The 19,018-nt window shown below is 59.1% G+C and overlaps 2 protein-coding genes and 1 long non-coding RNA gene across 5 annotated transcripts in view; 1 reads left to right on the forward strand and 2 right to left on the reverse strand.

Moving 5' to 3' along the window:
- Positions 1-15,222, reverse strand: part of LOC109500452 — a 49,918-nt gene extending 34,696 nt beyond the window's left edge. Inside the window, exons 1-2 of one of the 2 annotated variants that reach the window (XM_023254796.2) lie at positions 14,963-15,170; positions 3,222-3,361 (exon numbers count right to left, since the gene is read on the reverse strand). In XM_023254796.2, the coding sequence (XP_023110564.2) occupies positions 3,222-3,361; positions 14,963-15,170 (348 nt within the window). Of the gene's footprint in view, positions 1-3,013; positions 3,362-14,962 lie in introns of both variants that reach the window. The other variant, XR_002742745.2, reaches the window with a different exon arrangement.
- LOC111560765 lies at positions 11,864-14,956 on the reverse strand. Of its 2 annotated transcripts, XR_006598714.1 has the most exons (3): positions 14,505-14,956; positions 13,290-14,336; positions 11,864-12,708 (listed from the first exon to the last, which is right to left on the reverse strand). XR_006598714.1 is itself a non-coding variant. In XM_023254797.2 (2 exons), the coding sequence occupies exons 1-2, from the start codon at positions 14,041-14,043 to the stop codon at positions 12,656-12,658; spliced, it is 807 nt and encodes a 268-aa protein (XP_023110565.2). In that variant the 5' UTR covers positions 14,044-14,210; the 3' UTR covers positions 11,864-12,655. The 2 variants fall into 2 exon arrangements, 1 of the variants encoding a protein (XP_023110565.2); XM_023254797.2 differs by lacking the exon at positions 14,505-14,956 and having other exon boundaries at positions 13,290-14,210.
- A 280-nt stretch (positions 15,223-15,502) lies between the features above and the next one.
- Positions 15,503-17,782, forward strand: LOC109501122. The gene is made up of 3 exons (XR_002159082.3): positions 15,503-15,642; positions 16,996-17,076; positions 17,480-17,782. It is a non-coding gene; the product is annotated as an uncharacterized LOC109501122 (long non-coding RNA).
- The last annotated feature ends 1,236 nt before the right edge of the window (positions 17,783-19,018 follow it).

A 19,018-nucleotide genomic window follows, 5' to 3' on the forward strand; every position in this document is an offset into this window, starting at 1 on the left:
ATCATGACCTGAGCTGAGATCAAGAGGCAGACGCTCAACCTACTGGGCCGCCCAGATGCCCCCAAACGTTTTTGAAGCTGTGGATGAGGTTCTTTAGAGACAGGTCCTGGTTGGGCAGAAACCGTGGCAAGATTTTGTCCAGACGGAGCGTCAGCCACTATGTTCTCTGAGCTTCTGGTGGGGACAGAAGGAGGGGTGGAGAGCGGGGGCCACGCTGCTGCAGCGGAAGCCCCCCCCCCCAGGGGAGACCCAGCGGAAAGGGCACCTGTTCACAGCCTGCTCTGGACTAAGAACTTCACCAGCACGTGAACCCCATCTTAGGGTCACCTTGTCTCAAGATTTAGGCAAGCCTGATGCAAACTCTCTCTTTCCGGCCCTGAGATGGATCACGGTGTCTGTGGATCCTGGCGGCTGTGGGTTCTCAGGGCCACCTCTGCTCCAGGACCCCGGCCCTCTGCTCTCTCAGCCTCACTGACACCTCTCTCCACTCACTTCCTCCCCAAAACAGAACCAGTCCCAGGAAGCCAAGCCACCCAGACGCAAGGATCAGGACACCCTCAGGACCTCCTAAACGCCCAACTCCTGAAATCTCAGCTCGGGGTCTCACCGGCTTTGAACGCACACCTGCTCCTTCATCCATCCTTGGTCCCTTCCCAGCAGCCGGTGACAGGCCTCCCCTGAGGGTGGCCCTGCATGCGACCCTCAGATAAAGACGCCTCCCCGCAAAGGAGTCACAGGGGCGGCTTTAAGTCACAGCTTAGGAACTTTACAAACTTACTTAACGGGATTTGGTGCCACCGACAGCCACCCTTATTTCTGAAAGGAGGGAAGACCCGGGGAAGGAGAGACAAGGGGCCCTTACCTTTGCACCCTGTTTTAACAGTGTCATTGAGAAATAATCCACATACCATACAATTCACCAATTTAAATTGTACAATTCAGTTAGTATATTCAGAGTTGTGCAACCAACAGCACAAGAAATTTCAGAACATTTTAACGCCTCTGCAAATACCCACAATACCCCAGCCCCAGCCTCCCCAGCTGCTGCTACACCTTCTGTGTCTACAGAGGTCCCCGCCTGAGGACTTCTTATAAACGGGATCATACAACAGTCAGCCTTCTGTGTCTGGATTCTCTCACTTAGGGTAACGTTTTAGGGCTCATCCACGTTGGAGCGTGAATCAACTTTCCCACGTACTACCGAATAACGTTCTACTGTATGGACAGATTACATCATGTTTGCCCGTTCGCCAATTGATTCGTATCGGGACTGCTTATACACCGTGGCCGTTTACACACTACACCTGATCTACGTACATTCACGTTACAGCGTTTGTGCGGGTCTGTCCTGTCTCCTACCTGCGGGTCAAGTAACGACTCTGTAGTTAACGTTCTGAGCCGTGTTCGTATCCCTGTCGGCAGCGAATGAGGGTGCCAATTTCAGCACATCCTCACCAACACGTGTAATTACCTGAGTGTTCTACTTTAGAAGCACTGATGGCTGTGAAATAGTCACTCATTGTGGTCTTGACTTTGATTTCTCTAATAGTCAGCGAGGTGAACACCTGTGCTCACTGGCCATTTACACATCTTATTTGGAGAAATGTCTCTTCAGATCCTTTGTCCTTTTTTGTCTTTTTGTTACGCGGGCCTAAGAGTTCCGAAAACCAGTCCTGTCACGCCTGGCTGGCAAATATTTTCCTCCATTCTTCACTCTCTTGATAGTGCCCTCCGGAGCACTAAAAATCTCTGCGAGTCCAAAATACCCGTATTTTCTTTGGTCACATTTGCTTTTGGCTTCGTCTCTGTAAAACCATTTCCCGATCCAACATCAGGAAGATTTATTCCTATGTTTTCTTTTAAGAGTTTTATAATTAAAGTGCTTACGTCTATTCCTTTCGAGTTAATTTTTGCCTGGGCTTTGAGGCAGGGGTCCAACCTCATTCTTCAGCGTGAGGCTGTCCAGCTGTCCCCACGGCATTTGTCGAAAAGATTCTCCTTCCCCCATTGAGTTGTCTTAGCATCCTTGTCACATCTCAGTTGACCATAAACGTGAGGCTTTATTTCTGGAATGTCGACTATATCCCATTAATTTGTATACTTACCCTTGTGTTAGCGTCACACTCTTTCGATTTGTGTCATTTTGTAGTAAGTGTGAGCCTGGGAAGTGTGAGTTCTTCGATAAATTCTCTGTGCCTATTTTGGGTTCTTTGCATTTCTATCTGGATTTTAGGACCAGCTTGTCCTAGTCCCAAACGGCAGCTGGAATTTGGTAAGGATTGTCCTGTCGTACGTCCTATGCGCCCTGGTGTTACTTCTTTCGGTCTGAATGACGGGACTTTGGTTCGTGGACACGTTGATCAAAGTGGACTCTACCGACCAGGAGACGTGGTGAGCTCTCTGCCCCCGTGATGTCGGCAGGGGCCCTGGAGTCTACAAAGTGTCCCTAACAGCCACCTGTCCTCCCCTGTGTCACCCCGTGAGCCCACGGGCCACAGCTGAGGGGCAGGAGGCCTGAGAGAGGAGACAAAAAGTCCTCCCCGACCCCCTTCGAACGCTTTTCCAAACCAGAAAGGCTCTCCCATTATCCTAATTAGCGTTCTCAAGGCAGGAGGGAACATAAATCAGCCTTTCCGCTAAACGGTGTCACTTTGAATTCATGCCCGTCACACACACGCATACACACTCACTCACACACACTCTCACACTCGCACACACCCATACCCGTCACGCACGCACACACTCAGCCTCCAACTCGCCCCGCTAAGACTGCACTTGCACAGAAGCTGGATGACGTGTGGACAAGTCTCTTCCCTGGCTCAGGAACAGGCCTGGCTGGCACGGACGCTCGCTGTGGGGCTGCCGACCGCAGAAGCGACGACGGACGAGGGACACGTATTTACACAGTATGGTGATCGGATTTGCATATGCAAATCAGGCTGCCTTCCCCGGCCTCTTTCCTGGCAAAAACATGGTAGGGGACGCCTTAGTCTGAGTGAACCTGAACACTCACCTAGACCTCAGCCGTCTTTCGGTGGCTTAATAGCCAGCGTATCGAATTGCACCAGGCAGAAACCCACTCTCACACGTGCGTCCTAACGGAGGGCCAACTCTGCTTTCGGTAAATGCACCGTTAACTCGTAAAGAACGTGACGTGGAGGCTGGGGCGCTACGAGCAAGCACGCGGGGTTGAAATCCGAGCTGGGCCACGGACGACGCACCCTTTGGAGATTACTCTTGGGGACCACACCGAGGCTTTCCGGATTCCGCACACAGTGACCAGGTGAAATTGGTAGCACGTTGCTGACCTCGAGGACGGTCATCTCCGCAGGGTCACGTGTGGTTCTGGAGCGCAGAGAACCTGCAAGCAGGAGAGAAAGTAAATGCAGTAAGTCAGTTTGCACAAATGGCGCTTTGTAAGCCGTTATATGGTTTTTAAAGGGTTAGTTGTTACTATCACCACATTCCTAGAGTGACAGCTATTATTACCAGAGCAGAAGTCAGGGGGCCTCGAGTTTACTCTCGGGTCCCCGGTACAGCTGTTTCTGAAGCTCTGGGGCATCCTTGGCCAAATACAACAGAAACTGACCCTTTCCGCCCTGGTACCTGATGGGCAGAGCAGGACTTCCACGCCGCAAGGAAGGGATGAGAGGGGCTCTCTCCGTTCTTTTCTTTTTTTAAATTTTTTTTAATGTTTATTTTTGAGAGAGAGCGAGAGAGAGAGAGAGAGAGAGAGCGAGCACGAGCACAAAGCACAAGCAGGGGAGGGGCAGAGGGAGAGGAAGACACAGAATCCGAAGCAGGCTCCGGGCTCCCAGCTGTCAGCACAGAGCCGGACGCGGGGCTCGAACCCACGAACTATGAGATCATGACCTGAGCCGAAGTCGGAAGCTTCACCGACTGAGCCACCCAGGCGCCCCTCTTTTAGCTTTTTTAAGTCTTGGTCTCTTCACCTGTAAAATGGAAACCTGACAAGGTTCTGGTGAGGGTCCAATGGGACAACGGGTGGGAGAACCCTTTGAAGCAAATGTACCGTGCCCACGGAGACACTCCGGGCCCCCCGCAGTGGGAGCCGAGGGGCACCTCAGGGCCAGCGGCAGCCAAAATCATAGGAAGCAGTGCTTTTGCACAGAGAGCAGACTGCCTGGGAGGAGAGCTAGCGTACAAGGTGAAGGGAACCCTAGACCCAAACATGTGCATATCTGCGGTCACCAACAGCCCTCTCCAGGAGGAACAAGGCCACCTTTTCATTTTGAGGCAGAGAGGAGACGGTGGCACACTGACCACCACGACGCGCCTCACGGATCTCCAACTACAGAGAGAGTAATTCCCTGACAACTCCAGCTGCCTCTAAAATCCAGCCTCACATCTGTGCCAAGGTGATGGGGTCCCTCCGGTGATGGGGTCCCTCCCTCCGGTGATGGGGTCCAGCAGGGCCACTGAGGCAGGCCAGGTCCCGGAGGACGCAGAGCTCCCCGATGGCCGGCTTCCTCTCCGGGACCCGCCGTGGCTCTGCCAGGCCTTCCTTAGCCTGGATGGCAGCCGGGGAGGCTCCTACCTGCCTCTCCTGCCCAGGGCCCCTCTCGCAGGGCAGACATCTCATCTCAGAGACCAGAGACGCCACGGGGTCTGCTCCCCAGAAACATGCAGTGTGGACTGAGGTCCCTGAGCTGACAACCAAAATATTCTGTAGCTCTGTTTCCATTAGCCTACAGAGGGATGGGCCGATGAGAGGCGACAGGGAAGAAAGGATACGCAGGGGTGAAGAAAGGTTTTTTTCAATGTGAAGGGAGATCTATTCTGAGAAGAAAGGAGACCTTTACGAAAATGCGGTTGAGAGCTGTCCCGGGATGGCATCGGCTGCCTTGGGAAGCAGGAGCTCCTGTCCCTAAAGGTGTCAGGTCACAGGACCGCGGCTACCTTGCTGGCATTTGGCCATGTGACACGCGTGGCTGCTGAACCCGGTGGTCTGTAGGGTCTGAGGGCCACAAGTCATTCAATTCCACGCACAGGCCAGTCTACACGCTCCCGGCACCTTAGCACTGGGACGTCACCGTGTCCCGGCCTCGGCACCCAGTTTGATTCTTCCACGGAAAAGACCCGTGTCCGTCAAGCTTACCTCCTGCTCTAGACCTTGAAGAAGCCCCGTGGCTCCAGTCCCGCCGTCCCCAGGGGCGCTCTCGGTGGGACGGGACACCAGCCACCCGGACGGGAGCCACTGTGCTGAAGGACGCGCCAGGGCAGCGCGGAGGCTCCGGGCACACACGGCCCTGGGGAGGCCACAAAAGGCCGGCCTCCCTGCCACCCCCAGGACTCCAGCGGGCCCGCTGGCTTACCGGCATGCGCTGGAGGGGGCACGGCGGGCATGTCTGCAGTGGAACCAGGCTTTAGAGAGGAGGGGTCGGGCTCCCCCCCACCCCGCCTCCGGGGCCTTTTTCTGGGCCCCCTGCCCTTCTAGGAGGGGCCACGTCCACCCCTTCTCCAGTTGCCCGCCACGCCGTCCCGCCACGCCGTGGCCCAGCCTCCAGCTTCCGTCACTGCAAGACCTTGACCGCCAGGACCTCCACTCACCAGACCCAAAGGGTACGTTCCCCGTCCTCGACACGCCGGCCTTTCCGGAGCACCCGCCAGCACTGGCCACCCCGCGATCTGTCCCCTGCTTCACTTTCTCTCAAGCTGTCCTTTGTTGGCAGCCCCTTCCACAAATACTCCTTCCTTCCACCAGCACGGGCCAGGCACCAGTCTAGGCGCCGGGAATACGGCGGTGACCAGTTCCCATCCTTATGGATGCTACACGCTGACGGGAAAGACGCACAACAAACACCTACACACACAGATGTCAGATTGCAACCGTAACAACGCATTCATCGGCGGGGGATGCCGCACGGGGGGGGGGACGCCACACGGTGGGGGGAACACTGCAAGGGGGCGCACCGCATGGCGGGGGGACACCACACGGTGGGGGGGGACACTGTACAGTGAGAGGGGACACTACACGGTGGGGGGGATCTCGTACCAGGGACGCTGACTCGGTCGGGGAAGCCAGGAAAACCTTCCCGGAGGAGGTGACGTCTGCTGAGAGCTGGGGGCAGACGAGGGCTAACTAGACGAACAGCAGCAGGAACAACATCCGAGGCAGAGGGAAGAGCTCACAGAAAGGCCACCTGGTGGGAGGGAGCACGGTGGGCACGTCTCAACGGTGGGCACGTCTGAACAGTGGGAGGGAGCACCGTGGGAGGGAGCACGATGGGCACATCTGAACCATGGAAGGGAGCACAGTGGGCAGTCTCAACAGCGGGAGGGAGCACAGTAGGCACGTCTGAGCAGTGGGATGGAGCACCATGGGCAAGTCTGAATGGCAGGAGGGAGCACAGTGGGCACGTCTGAACCGCGGGAGGGAGCACGGTGGGCACGTCTCAATGGTGGGCATGTCTGAATGGCGGGAGGGAGCACGGTGGGCACATCTCAACGGTGGGCACGTCTGAACAGCAGGAGGGAGCACAGTGGGCACGTCTGAACCGCGGGAGGGAGCATAGTGGGCACGTCTCAATGGTGGGCATGTCTGAATGGCAGGAGGGAGCACGGTGGGCACATCTGAACGGTGGGAGGGAGCACCGTGGGAGGGAGCACGATGGGCACGTCTGAACCATGGAAGGGAGCACAGTGGGCACTCTCAACAGCGGGAGGGAGCACAGTAGGCACGTCTGAACAGTGGGATGGAGCACCATGGGCAAGTCTGAATGGCAGGAGGGAGCACGGTGGGCACGTCTGAACCACGGGAGGGAGCATGGTGGGCACGTCTGAACCGCGGGAGGGAGCACAGTGGGCACGTCTGAACCGCGGAAGGGAGCACGATGGGCACGTCTCAATGGTGGGCATGTCTGAATGGCAGGAGGGAGCACAGTGGGCACATCTGAACGGTGGGAGGGAGCACCGTGGGAGGGAGCACGGTGGGCACGTCTGAACCACGGAAGGGAGCACGATGGGCACGTCTCAATGGTGGGCATGTCTGAATGGCAGGAGGGAGCACAGTGGGCACGTCTGAACCGCGGGAGGGAGCACGATGGGCACGTCTCAATGGTGGGCATGTCTGAATGGCAGGAGGGAGCACAGTGGGTACGTCTGAACCGCGGGAGGGAGCACGATGAGCACGTCTCAATGGTGGGCATGTCTGAATGGCAGGAGGGAGCACGGTGGGCACATCTGAACGGTGGGAGGAGCACGGTGGGCTCGTCTCAACAGTGGGCACGTCTCAACAGCGGGAGGGAGCACGGTGGGCACATCTGAACGGTGGGAGGAGCACGGTGGGCTCGTCTCAACGGTGGGCATGTCTCAACAGCGGGAGGGAGCACAGTAGGCACGTCTGAACAGTGGGAGGGAGCACTGTGGGAGGGAGCACAATGGGCACGTCTGAACCACGGAAGGGAGCACAGTAGGCAGTCTCAACAGCGGGAGGGAGCACAGTAGGCACGTCTGAACAGTGGGATGGAGCACCATGGGCAAGTCTGAATGGCAGGAGGGAGCACAGTGGGCACGTCTGAACCGCGGGAGGGAGCACGGTGGGCACGTCTCAATGGTGGCATGTCTAAACGGCAGGAGGGAGCACGGTGGGCACGTCTGAATGGTGGGAGGAGCATGGTGGGCTCGTCTCAACGGTGGGCACATCTCAACAGCGGGAGGGAGCACAGTGGGCACGTCTGAACCGCGGGAGGGAGCACGGTGGGCACGTCTGAACCGCAGAAGGGAGCACGATGGGCACGTCTCAATGGTGGGCATGTCTGAATGGCAGGAAGGAGCACGGTGGGCACATCTGAACGGTGGGAGGAGCACGGTGGGCTCATCTCAACGGTGGGCACATCTCAACAGCGGGAGGGAGCACGGTGGGCACGTCTGAACGGCAGGAGGGAGCACGGTGGGCAGTCTGACAGGTGTCTTTGTAACACTTCGCAGAGTCTGCAGCCAGGATGTGGGTGCAGGAGACTAACTGAGGGGAAAGTCTCAGGAGCAGGGGCTGGAGGAAGCAGAGAAGAAGCTAAGCCAGGACGGGGATCACACCAGGACTGGTGCCCCGGGAGGCAGGGCCTCCTGAACCTGTGTGGGCCCAGGCATGGCTGCGGGCTGCACAGGGGAGGTGGGAGGGGACACACAACCTGCAGGGAAGTAGCCGCCGCTGACCGAAGACGGTGCTGCAGAGACGGGGCAGCGCGCACGCACAGCGGCTGGAGCCGGAGCCCTGGCCCGCGGGGGCGTCTGGGCGAGGCCCCCCAGGATCCCCCGCGGGCGCCATGTGGCCGGAGTCCTGAGCAAGCTCTCCCGAATCCCCGGCCCGCCGAGCCCTTTCCCCTCTCCTGCCCAAGGTCCTCCCTCCTGCAAAACCTCGAGTGCCTCTCCGGCCCATTCATAAAACGTGGCTGTTCCCCCACCTCGGCTCCAGGGAGAGCTCATTTCGGGATACAGCCCGGCCCAGCACACGCGCGGCCCCAGCGGCCTGGAGCACCAGCCTCCAATGAGAGGACGGCAGGAGGGGTCACGTTCACGGCCTGACAGTTGCTGCCGAGAGCACAGAAGGCCGGCGTCCGAGGAAGGCTGGCTGCCCAGTGAGATACGAGTTAGGAGCCCATGTGTGGGTAGACAGGCGTCACAGCTGAAGTGAACGGAAGGCCCAGGGACGGGGCGCCGAGCGCGGCTGAGACAGGGGCGGGCATGGAGGGGCACACATCCTCACAAGGCCGGGGTCTCCGAGCTAGGTGCTGGGGACTGGGTGCTGTGGGCTGTGGGCTGGGGACTGGGACCTGGGGGCTGGGTGCTGGGGGCTAGGTGCTAGGGCCTGGGTGCTGGGGGCTGAGACCTGGGGGCTGCGGGCTGGGTGCTGGGGGCTAGGTGCTAGGGCCTGGGTGCTGGGGACTGGGACCTGGGGGCTGGGTGCTGGGGGCTAGGTGCTAGGGCCTGGGTGCTGGGGACTGGGACCTGGGGGCTGGGTGCTGGGGGCTAGGTGCGAGGGCCTGGGTGCTGGAGGCTGGGACCTGGGGGCTGCAGGCTGGGTGCTGCAGGCTGGGTGCTAGGGTCTGGGAGCTGTGGGCTCGGTGCTGGGGGCTAGGACCTGGGGGCTGGGTACTGGGACCTGGGGGCTGGGGGCTGAAGATCCCTCCTCCCTCAAGGGGGACAAGTGGAAGGTTTTCTTCTCCCTTTTCGGCTTTTCACAGTAATTTCCACTGAGCTAACACTCATACTCTGTGTAACAGGCTAAACACAAACTCAGCAGAGAACTCAGCAGGTGTAAGAGGAAGCCAGAAGACGGGGGAAAAAAAACCAAGCATGTTAGGATTTCCAGCTTTTAAAGACATCGCCCCACGTATAGACACGTGACACAGACAAACGTGAACAGCCCGCTCCTGGGACCCCAGGCTCTAAAGCCAAGAGCAGTGACCCCTGCCCTGCACTCGCGCCTGCTGTGACATCCACGAGCCTGGTCCACGTGACTGCACCCACAGCGAGACCAACACGGCAGCCCCCCAGCCGACGCCCACGCTGAGCAGTGCGTGCGCCGTTCAAATAGCGCCCGGATTCACACGCCCGTGTCCAATCCCTTCCACACGGTCTACGGCGTCCAACTCACAGACGAGGGCACGGAGCCGCGGACGGGGCAGCGAGCGGGCGGAGACGTTCACAACAACACCCGGACGCAAGCTCAGATCCTCCTTCTGAGCACAGAGACGCTCCCAACGGAAACGGCAGATCCTACGTTTCCCAGTGAAGCCTGCTCCTTCCCGACGTGCCCCCTAAAGACACAGCCGTCCCCAGAACCGAATCGAGAGCTGGACGCTTAACCGACTGAGCCCCCCAGGCGCCCTCAATGAAACGGACTTTAAAAAAATGCTCTCCTCTCCCGGAGCGAAGGACATCTGGCGTCCGGAAGGCCGGGGCGGCGTCTTGGCAGCCCTTTGAGAGGAGGATGGGGAACACACCTAATTTCTCCTGGCTTATAAACCATCTCCCTTGGCCTCACGGTTCCCACTGACGTCTTGAACTTGCAACCAGAAGCGTCCCAACTAAGAGATTTCTTGATGGAAAAAAAAACAAAAACAAAAACCAAACCAAGTGTCTTAAGGAACGCAGAAGTCCAAAGTTCTAGAGACAGAGCAGCACAGGACGTCCTAGAGCCGTATCCTGCTGGCTGAGCCCCTTCGGCGGTGCTGATGTTCAGCTCGCGCCCTCCCAGTACCGCTCCGGGCACAATCACCGTCATTCAGCACCCACCTTGCGCTGAGTCCGTGTGAGAGCCGGACTCATCAGACTCTGACGACTCCAGAATTTAAGACGTCCGGGCAGAATGACCTCAACGTCCATTCTTCCTGCACACCGCACAATTTAGAGTTCAATTCCCTGTGATTCCTCCGTGGCAGGAACGGCGCTAACTCACGGAGATGAAGCCACGCAGGGCTGTTCCTGTGTGGACTGTGCTTCCGGAGGGGAAATGGTGGGGACTGAACACCCACCTAAGCCCCCAGGCTCCAGCCTCCTCGTCCTGGGGCTCCGTGACAGCCCCACGGAGCCCACGGCCCTCCTCCTGGATTCTGGCCCATGTGCACCTGCTCAGCACAACAGCTGAGCACAGGGACTGTCACAAGCCACGGCGTGACGCCTGCCACCGTATTACAATTCTGCCGGACTCTCAGAGCTTCGACCGAGGGGACCAGCAGCCAAACATTGGAGTGGTTGTATCACGACACACATAATCATGAGACAGAAAGGGGCCTATCAGTTCTACTGTGCACTTTTCAACCTCTGTCAAAAAGAAAACTCGACCTTCCCATTTTGAGAAGCCTGTCATTACCCCAGGGTCCCCAGCACTCACTCGATGGCTGGGGGGCGTGCCCTTTCCGAGCAGACAAGGCCTCGTTCCGTGCTGGTTTGGGTGTCTGAACAGTTCAGGAGCAGGAGGCTGGGCCAGACCTGAGGAAGCTTCCAGGTCCTCTGAGCTCACGTGTGCGAACGTGTCCCGCTGTTTGGTTTTTGTCGAGAACCGTGGTCACTGCTAACAGGTGTGCACGTTCCTGCCCGTGGGGTCTAAGTGTGCACACAGTGGCATTCGTGGGTCTGCACGAGTCTCTGGGCACTTGTGTGTGGGCATCTACGCCTGACCGTCTGACCTCTAAGGGCCAGTGGTGTTGGGTGTGAGTTCACCCTTCACAGGCTGGGCCTCGCACGCAGCCCAGTCTTCACACGGTCACCCGCATGGTGCAGACCCGTCACCCACAGCCTCGGGGGCCCAGTGACAGAAAGAACAGAGCCCTGAGCAGCAGGCGGGGCTACAGCTGACCAGCTGTTCAGCATTGGGCACATCACTTTACCTCTCTGCTGTGTCTCCACGTCCCCATCTATAAAATGAACACAAAAGTTCCTAATTCCTAGGGGCACCTGGGTGGCTCAGTCAGTTAAGCGTCCGACTTCAGCTCAGGTCATGATCTCACAGTCTGTGAGTTCGAGCCCCACTTTAGGCTCTGTGCTGACAGCTCGGAGCCTGGAACCTGCTTCGGATTGTGTCTCCCTCTCTCTCTCTCTGCCCCTCCCCTGCTTGTGCTCTCTCTCTCTCTCTCTCTCTCTCTCTCAAAAAAAATTAAACATTAAAAAAATAGTAGTGAGGGTGTCTGGGTGGCTCAGTTGATTAAACATCTGACTTTGGCTCAGGTCATGATTTTATGGTTCGTGGGTTTGAGCCCCGCGTCGGGCTCTGTGCTGACGGCTCGGAGCCTGGAGCCTGCTTCTCATTCTGTGTCTCCCTCTCTCTCTGCCCCTCCCCCACTTGCTCTTTCTCAAAAATAAGTAAAACATTTTTAAAAAGTATCGAATTCTTTTTTTTTTTTAATTTTTTAATGTTTACTTAGTCAACATGGCTAATAAGTCAATAAGTCAAGTGGCTTATTTGGGGGCCGAGGGGGAGCGGGGAGGAAAGGGCACATCACCAAATGACCCAGTGCTGTGGGGACAGAGCTTAACCCCACGGGGCCACCCTCCCCGGGCTTGAGCCCACCGCGTGGGCAGGTGCTGAGGGTCACAGACCAACTCAGGCGCTCGCGGGCGACAAGCTGCCGGCCAGAAGCCGCGCGTAGGGACCGGGTGGCATCTGCTTCCGTCCCAGGCAAAGCGGCAAAGCTGGTTTCACGACAGAGACCCGCCTTCTGGGCGGGAAGTGCACACAGGGCCTTCTGGGGGAAGCGAGCCAGAAAGCGAGCTTGGTCAGGCCTACGAGCGTCCGCCCCGGCCTTTCACGGAGTCGCAGAAATACCTACTTCTGAGCACCGGCTCTGTGCAGACCCGTGCCGAGTGCTGCAGACGCGGCCACGAGCAAGACAGACCCCACTCTGCCCTCCGGGAGGCCTCGTGGGGATGCCCAACCTGAACCATCGCAAAGACAGGCACGCGGTCACCTGTGGTGGGAAATGAGCACACGCGATCTGTGTGGAAGCGGGGGGCGGGGGGTTGACATCTGAGATCCGACCAGAAGGCTGAGGAGGGGACAGAAACTCCAAGCAGACGGCCTAGCATGTGCAAGGGCCCTGAGGCAGTGAGAGCCTGGCACTGTGTGCTGGGAAGCGAGTTTGTGGCCTGCTGCCAGGGAGCACGACCAGAAACGGCGGCTGGAGATGCGGGAGGGTCACACCAGGCGGCATGAGGAAGACTGTAGACCAGTGACGGCACGGGACAGCCCTGCAGGTGAAAGGCAAGGCAGGAGAGACGCTGCGGCTCTCCACCCCGTTCCATCGCCGGCCTCGCGGCCAGCCTGACCATAAAGTGGGGGCGCTGATGAGCGTGGGAATCGGGGTGCGCGTGGGGCTGCTGGCACCCCCTCTGTGCTGCCCGAGCAGCCCCGGCCCCCCTCTGCGGGTCCGCACGGTGGCCTGGCCCCTTCTTCCCTGGGGGGACCCGGGAGCCCGTGGAGCCCGCCCCCACACCGCCACCACAGAGCACGGGGACCACGGCCATCGTCACCAGCCACCCTCCCCGTCTGTGCCGGAAAACGTGCCTCCTGCAGCGGAACGAGCCTGCCGGGCGCCCACCCCCCTGCATCTATCTCAGAGTCAGCGGAGGCCCCTGCACCCCGCCCCCCTGCCCCTTCCTGACCACACACACTCCGCTCCGTGGCCTGGGACGCGGGTCCTCTCTCTGCCCCCACTCGGCACCCATGCGTCCTCCTGGCCGCGGCCTGGGCGCCTCAGCAAGTCTGCTCGGAATCCCTTCGCCCCCTCCCGTCCTGCTTCTTCAGGGCGTCCCGGCAGCAAAGTTCACACCTGTCGGTGGATGGTGTGTCCCATCTCCAGTGCGTCTGCCTGCGGGACCAGACTTCCCGGGCGGTGGGGCCCGGGAACCCCAGCTTAGTGCTGGGCCTGGGGCACGAGATGCCGGGACCCTCAGGGACACGAGTCTGTAAAGAGGGCTTTGAGATAACAGTGCAGGAGGGGCGGAGGGAGGGAGACCAGATGCTCGGGCCGGCTGTCCACCCTCCCTCCGGGCCCCTCCGCCGCATGCCTTCCTCCCCAGCCAGGACGCGCGGCAGGCTGGTGGCCTCGGGGCCCATCTGGCTGCAGGCCGCTCGCCCTGCCCAGGGCTCTCAGGAGGCACCTGGCACATCTCGGTGTGGGAATAATACCCAGCCCCGCGTCCAAGCCTGCTCTCTCCTCCCCTGCCCTGGAGGGGAGCCCCACCACATTCCAGCACCATCTGCTTCCGCACAGTCCGCCAGGCTCCCCCTGGCTGAGAGGGTCCCTGGGCCACCACGGGACCAGTACCCACGGCGGGTGGGCAGACACATGGTCTGGGGTCGGGGACCCAGTCCCAGCTGCGGAATCGCATGGAGGGCGTGGGGGTGGGATGGACGTCCCCACGGAAGGCCGGAGTGTGGAAGGGGCCAGCTCTGGGGTGAAAATGGCCTAAATTCACAACGGTCACATAGCACATCCTGCTAGCACGGGATGCGTCCTGAATTCGGAGGATAAAAATGAGGGAAGAATCAGGCTGGATGAGGTGGGGAGTCCGGCTCGGCATCCCAAAGGCCAGCCTGGCCGAACACAGGGGTGCTGGACTTCGTGAGCACCCGTCGAGTGCGGGCGGGGTGTCTGCTGGGGAGGCACGGCTGAGGGACCACCAGGGAAGGTGAAGCAGGGAAGAGAATGACTCACAGGTCTGGAGGAAGCACCCCGCCTGGAGGGGCCCCACGGGGAGTCAGGACGGGGTGCGGACCGGGCAGGAGCAGCCTGACCCGGGCACACGCCCTGATTAGGGTCCACGGACAGGGTGCTTCTGGGACTCCCGGCAGGCGCATGGCTGGCTGGCTTGCACTGAAAAGAGCAGGGTTTGGCTGCGCCCTGAGGGGTTTTCTCTAAGGGGCCACACAAGGGGAGTGAGCTGGGGGGCAGGAGAGGCTGTGCCCCACCAGGAGCGCGGGGGGGAAACCACCTCAGGAACCCACACCCACTTGGGACCCTGTGGGCTATTAGAGTGCGCACCTGCGGGAGCAGCTGGTGCGAAGTCAAGGCCCCCTGGCGGTTATTAGGGTGTGTACCTGTTGGGACCTGTGGGAGGGAGGGGGGGACGTGCCAGGTCAAGGCCCCGCGGGCTGCTCGGCCACACCGAATGGATGCCAAGGCAGACTCCTACGGAGTGATTTAAACTCTCAACAGGGGGCTAATGGTGCGACCTCATGTACCAACTGGAGTGAGGGTCTCGGGCCCGAATGGGCCCAGACAAGGAGAGAGGCCAGGACAGCAAATCCCGGGACGGGAGGCCAGTCGGTTGGAGCAGGACCAGGGCCGCCCTCCGTCCGCTCTGAAGCAGGCTTGCTGGGTGGTGCCCACCCCCAAGCGGCAGCTGCCGCGGACCCGGGTGCCGAGAGCAAGGCTCCCGGCTCAACCCACAGCGGCCGTGTGACCTCCAGCAGGTCACCGGACTTCTCTGAGCCTCTCACCTGTAACACGGGGACTGTAAGGTGCCTCGCGGGGCTGGAGGTGGGGGGGGGGGGTCTGAGGAGCTGACCACGGGCCGGCCCCGCCCCAGGACTCCCAGCCTCGAGGGACGCTCGCGGGATGAGCCGCTGGCCTCCCGGGCGAGTGTCTCATCACGAAGTCCGGCAGCCTCAGTAACGCTCCACACGCGAACCTCTGGGAAATGCACATCAAAACCACCAGAGACGCCACCCGGCAGCCCCCGGGGCGGCCCCCGTCCCAAAGCGGCAAACAACACGCACTGCCGGGGCGGGGCGGAACCGGAAGCCGTGTCCGCTGTGGGCGGGAACGTACAACGGTGGCTGCGGAACGCGCCGTGGCGGTTCCGGCTCCAGCGGCGGCGGAAAGGACCGTGTGGCCCACGCACGGGCGTGTCGCTGAGCCTCGGAGACGGGGAGACGCTGCACCCGGGGCAGCACCGAGGACCCCTGAGCAAAGGAAGTCCGCGTCAGAGACCGCGGCGTGTGGCCCCGCGAAAGTGATGGACCTGGCCTCGTCAAGGTCACGGCAAGGTCATGGTTGTTGCGGGAGCCCAGAGTGGGGGTCGGAGCTCCAGTCCAGCAAGACGAGTGAGCTCTGGGGCGCCTGGGCGGCTCAGTCGGTTCGGCTTCCGACTTCGGCTCAGGTCGTGATCTCGCGGTTGGTGAGTTCGAGCCCCACATTGGGTTCTGTGCCGACAGGTCAGAGCCTGGAGCCTGCTTCGGATTCTGTGTCTTCCTCTCTCTCTGACCCTCCCCTGCTCACACTCTGTCTCTCTCCCAAAAATAAATAAAGATTTAAAAAAAAAAAAAAAAGAAATATATTTTGGAGGGGCGCCTGGGGGCTCAGTCAGTTGAGCGTCTGACTTTGGCTCAGGTCATGATCTCAAGGTCTGTGAGTTCGAGCCCCGCATTGGGTTCTGTGCTGACAGCTCAGAGCCTGGAGCCTGTTTCGGATTCTGGGTCTCCCTCTCTCTCTGCCCCTCCCCTGTTCATGCTCTCTCTCTCTCTGTCTCAAAAATAAATGTTAAAAAAAAAAAAAAAAAGACAAGCCGCACTCTGCAGGTGGCTGGGGCAGACAGTCACACAGCAACGTGCTCACACAGCAGCCACTGCACCCCTACACCTACCAGTGGTTAGGATGCTGCTTTATGTCGTCCGTGAATCAACACGTAAAGTGTTAAAGGCTGAGAACGCGGTATCAGAAGCTTGAGACTGGGTGCCCGAGGCCTCGGTCCAGGGCAGGGAAGGGAGGGCGGGTCCTCCTGGAGGGAGCGGCAACGTCGGAGCGATAACGGCTGAACAGGGACCGCCAACAATGCCCGATGGGCAACGGGGTCGGCCCCAGGGAAGGTCACAGAGGGCGAGGCAGAGGGCACTGCCAGTCCGGACAGCAAGTTGTGACAAGCTCACTAGGGCCGCTCTGGGCTCGGTCAGCAGTGCGCACCTTGCCGGCGGGCTCTCATTTCGTAGACGCCCCCCCCCCCAAACATAGGCGGCCTCGATCTGCCCTCTTCCTCTCAAAATCTTGATCCCTTTGCACCCCAGCAGGATCTGAGTCCCAAGAGGCTTCTCTGCTATTTCTTTTGGGCAGCCCAGCAAATCCTCAGGACAGCGGGGCTGCAGGTGCCTGGCTAAGGTCCTGGTCTCAGGAGCGTGTGAGGGAAGCTCGCGGCCACCAGCCGGGCACCCAGCCTGCTCACTCGGCAGGACAGACCTGGTGTTCTTGTCCCAGCCGGGTCCTCATCACTCATTCTTTCGCCCCCTCTGCCAAGCCCCCTTTCTTGGAACCTGGGCCCGCGGCCCCACAGCTATACAGCTTTACACAAAGGGGGTACCACACGGCAGTTTCCAAACCCCCGGCTCCTTCAAATCTCTGTCTTTTCTCTCTCTCTCTCTCTCTCTCTCTCTCTCTCTGCTTCACCTCTTCTGGGTAATTAAACGGAAAGAGCCTAGAAACCGCCTTCTAATCAATAATTCAAAATGTTGGTCTCCAGTGACATTTTTTCTCATTACAGTTCTCCGGGTCAGGCATTCATGAATTCTCCAGGATGGAGGTCCCTGCTGGGATCTGGAAGTACAATTAACGCCGTCTTTGGGTAATTATGTATTTTTAACTTATCCTGCTCCTTTTTTTTTTTTTCCCCCTAAGCAGCCAGAAAGGATTATTTATAAGTAAAGGGAAATGTTACGGTCTCACGAGTTGGGCATTTGTAAAGAAAGAGATGTTTGAAATATTTGCTGAGTCGAGAAGGAGGTGAAAACGGTTCAAGCCCCGCTTAAAAATTCCTGACGTGACATTTCGGCTTTGTAATGAGCACCCCGGGTGTCCCTTCTCTGCTGGCCCCGCCTGCCATCTCCTTCTCCCTCAGGAGACTGTGCTGGTGGCTCAACCAGCACCCGTTCTTTCCTTCCCTCAAAATTCCATGTCAGTAACAGAACGCTGATTTTGTTCAGCACGACAAGGTGTCCAACTTAAAATCCCTCCCAACTCCACTGCAGCTAGAAGTGACCAGGTGAACGTGTCGGCCGGTGAGATGCAAACAGAAGTCTACTGTGTGAGGCCTCAGGGAAAACGAAGCCCACTCAGCCGGCCTATGCCTGTGCCCAGCCTGGAATGTGAAAGTGATGGCTGGAAGAGGAGCAGCCATTTTGCAACCATGAGGATAAAACTCACACATTAAGACTGACACAGCAGAGAGCCAAAAAACGAACAAAACCCCAGACACAGCTGTGCTGGTCCTGAATAGACTTCTTCAGGATTCCTGTCATTTGTGAAAAATGAATTCCAGTGTAGTTAAGCCACTGGTAGATCTGTTTCCTCTTACGTGTGGCCGGTGCGAGCCCTGAATGACGTACCCTTCTAGATAACTGGACACCTGCAGAGCCAACTAAACCAGCATCAGAGGAGACACTGGCAGTGTCTAAGGCCATCCTCCACTGAAAACGATGTGTTTTCAGGCTCCCCTGCCCTGCAGGTGAGGAATGCGGGGTTGAGTCACCATCTCTGAGGACAAGAACCTCAGCGGCCACAGTGAACACCTGCCATTGTGTCTCAAGCCCCCGGCACCCCCGCTGGGGCCCCAGGCCGCTGAGGCCCTCCTTTTACAGGGAACCACCCCTTCTCATGCAGCTCCCTCTTCTCCTCGTGCCCCTGGCTCTTCCTCCCCAGGGATCACTGTCCCCAGCCTCACTGCAGGACCAATCTGCTCTCCTTCCTCCCGGTAACCGCCCCCTCCCCGGGCGGGGCAGACCGTCACCCAGGAAGTGTTGCCTCTTCGCTCCTCTCTTCCGTGCTCCAGACTGACACATACTGTGTGCCTGACCCCCTGGGACGCCCAGGCCTAGTATCCAAGCCGAACCGGTCTTCTCTCGTTAGTCGAAGCCACCGCGAGCATCTCTTCACACCCACTAGAAAGGCTATTATTTTTTTTTCATTTTTTTTAATGTTTATTTGAGAGAGAAAGAGAGAAAAGGAGAGAGAGCGCGAGTGGAGGGGGGGGACAGAGAGAGAGAATCCCAAGCAGGCTCTACACTCAGCACAGAGCCCCACTCGGCCCCCAACTCACCAACCTTGTGATCCAGACCCTGAGCGGAAATCAAGAGTCAGACCCACGGAGCCACCCAGGGGCCCCTATTATTTTTATAAAAAACAAACAAAATAACAAGCGTTGGCAAGGACGTGAAGAAATTACTGGCGGGAATGTGAAACGGTGGGGCCCCTGTGGAAACCGGCAGGGCGACTCTTCCAAAAAATTGGAACTAGAATCAGTGTCTGATCCAGTCATCTGCTTGCAGGGATGCGACCCGCCTCCCTGGAAGATCACGAGACCGTGTCAGGCGCGGGGAGCCCCCCGAAGACCAGGAGACTGTGTCAGGCATGGGGATCCCCCCCAAGACCAGGAGACCGTGTCAGGCGCGGGGAGCCCCCCCCAAGACCAGGAGACCGTGTCAGGCACGGGGAGCCCCCCCCAAGACCAGGAGACCGTGTCAGGCACGGGGAGCCCCCCCCAAGACCATCAGACCGTGTCAGGCACGGGG

This window comes from Felis catus, chromosome B3 (genome assembly GCF_018350175.1).
Source record: "Felis catus isolate Fca126 chromosome B3, F.catus_Fca126_mat1.0, whole genome shotgun sequence".
Taxonomy (NCBI): Eukaryota; Metazoa; Chordata; class Mammalia; order Carnivora; family Felidae; genus Felis; species Felis catus.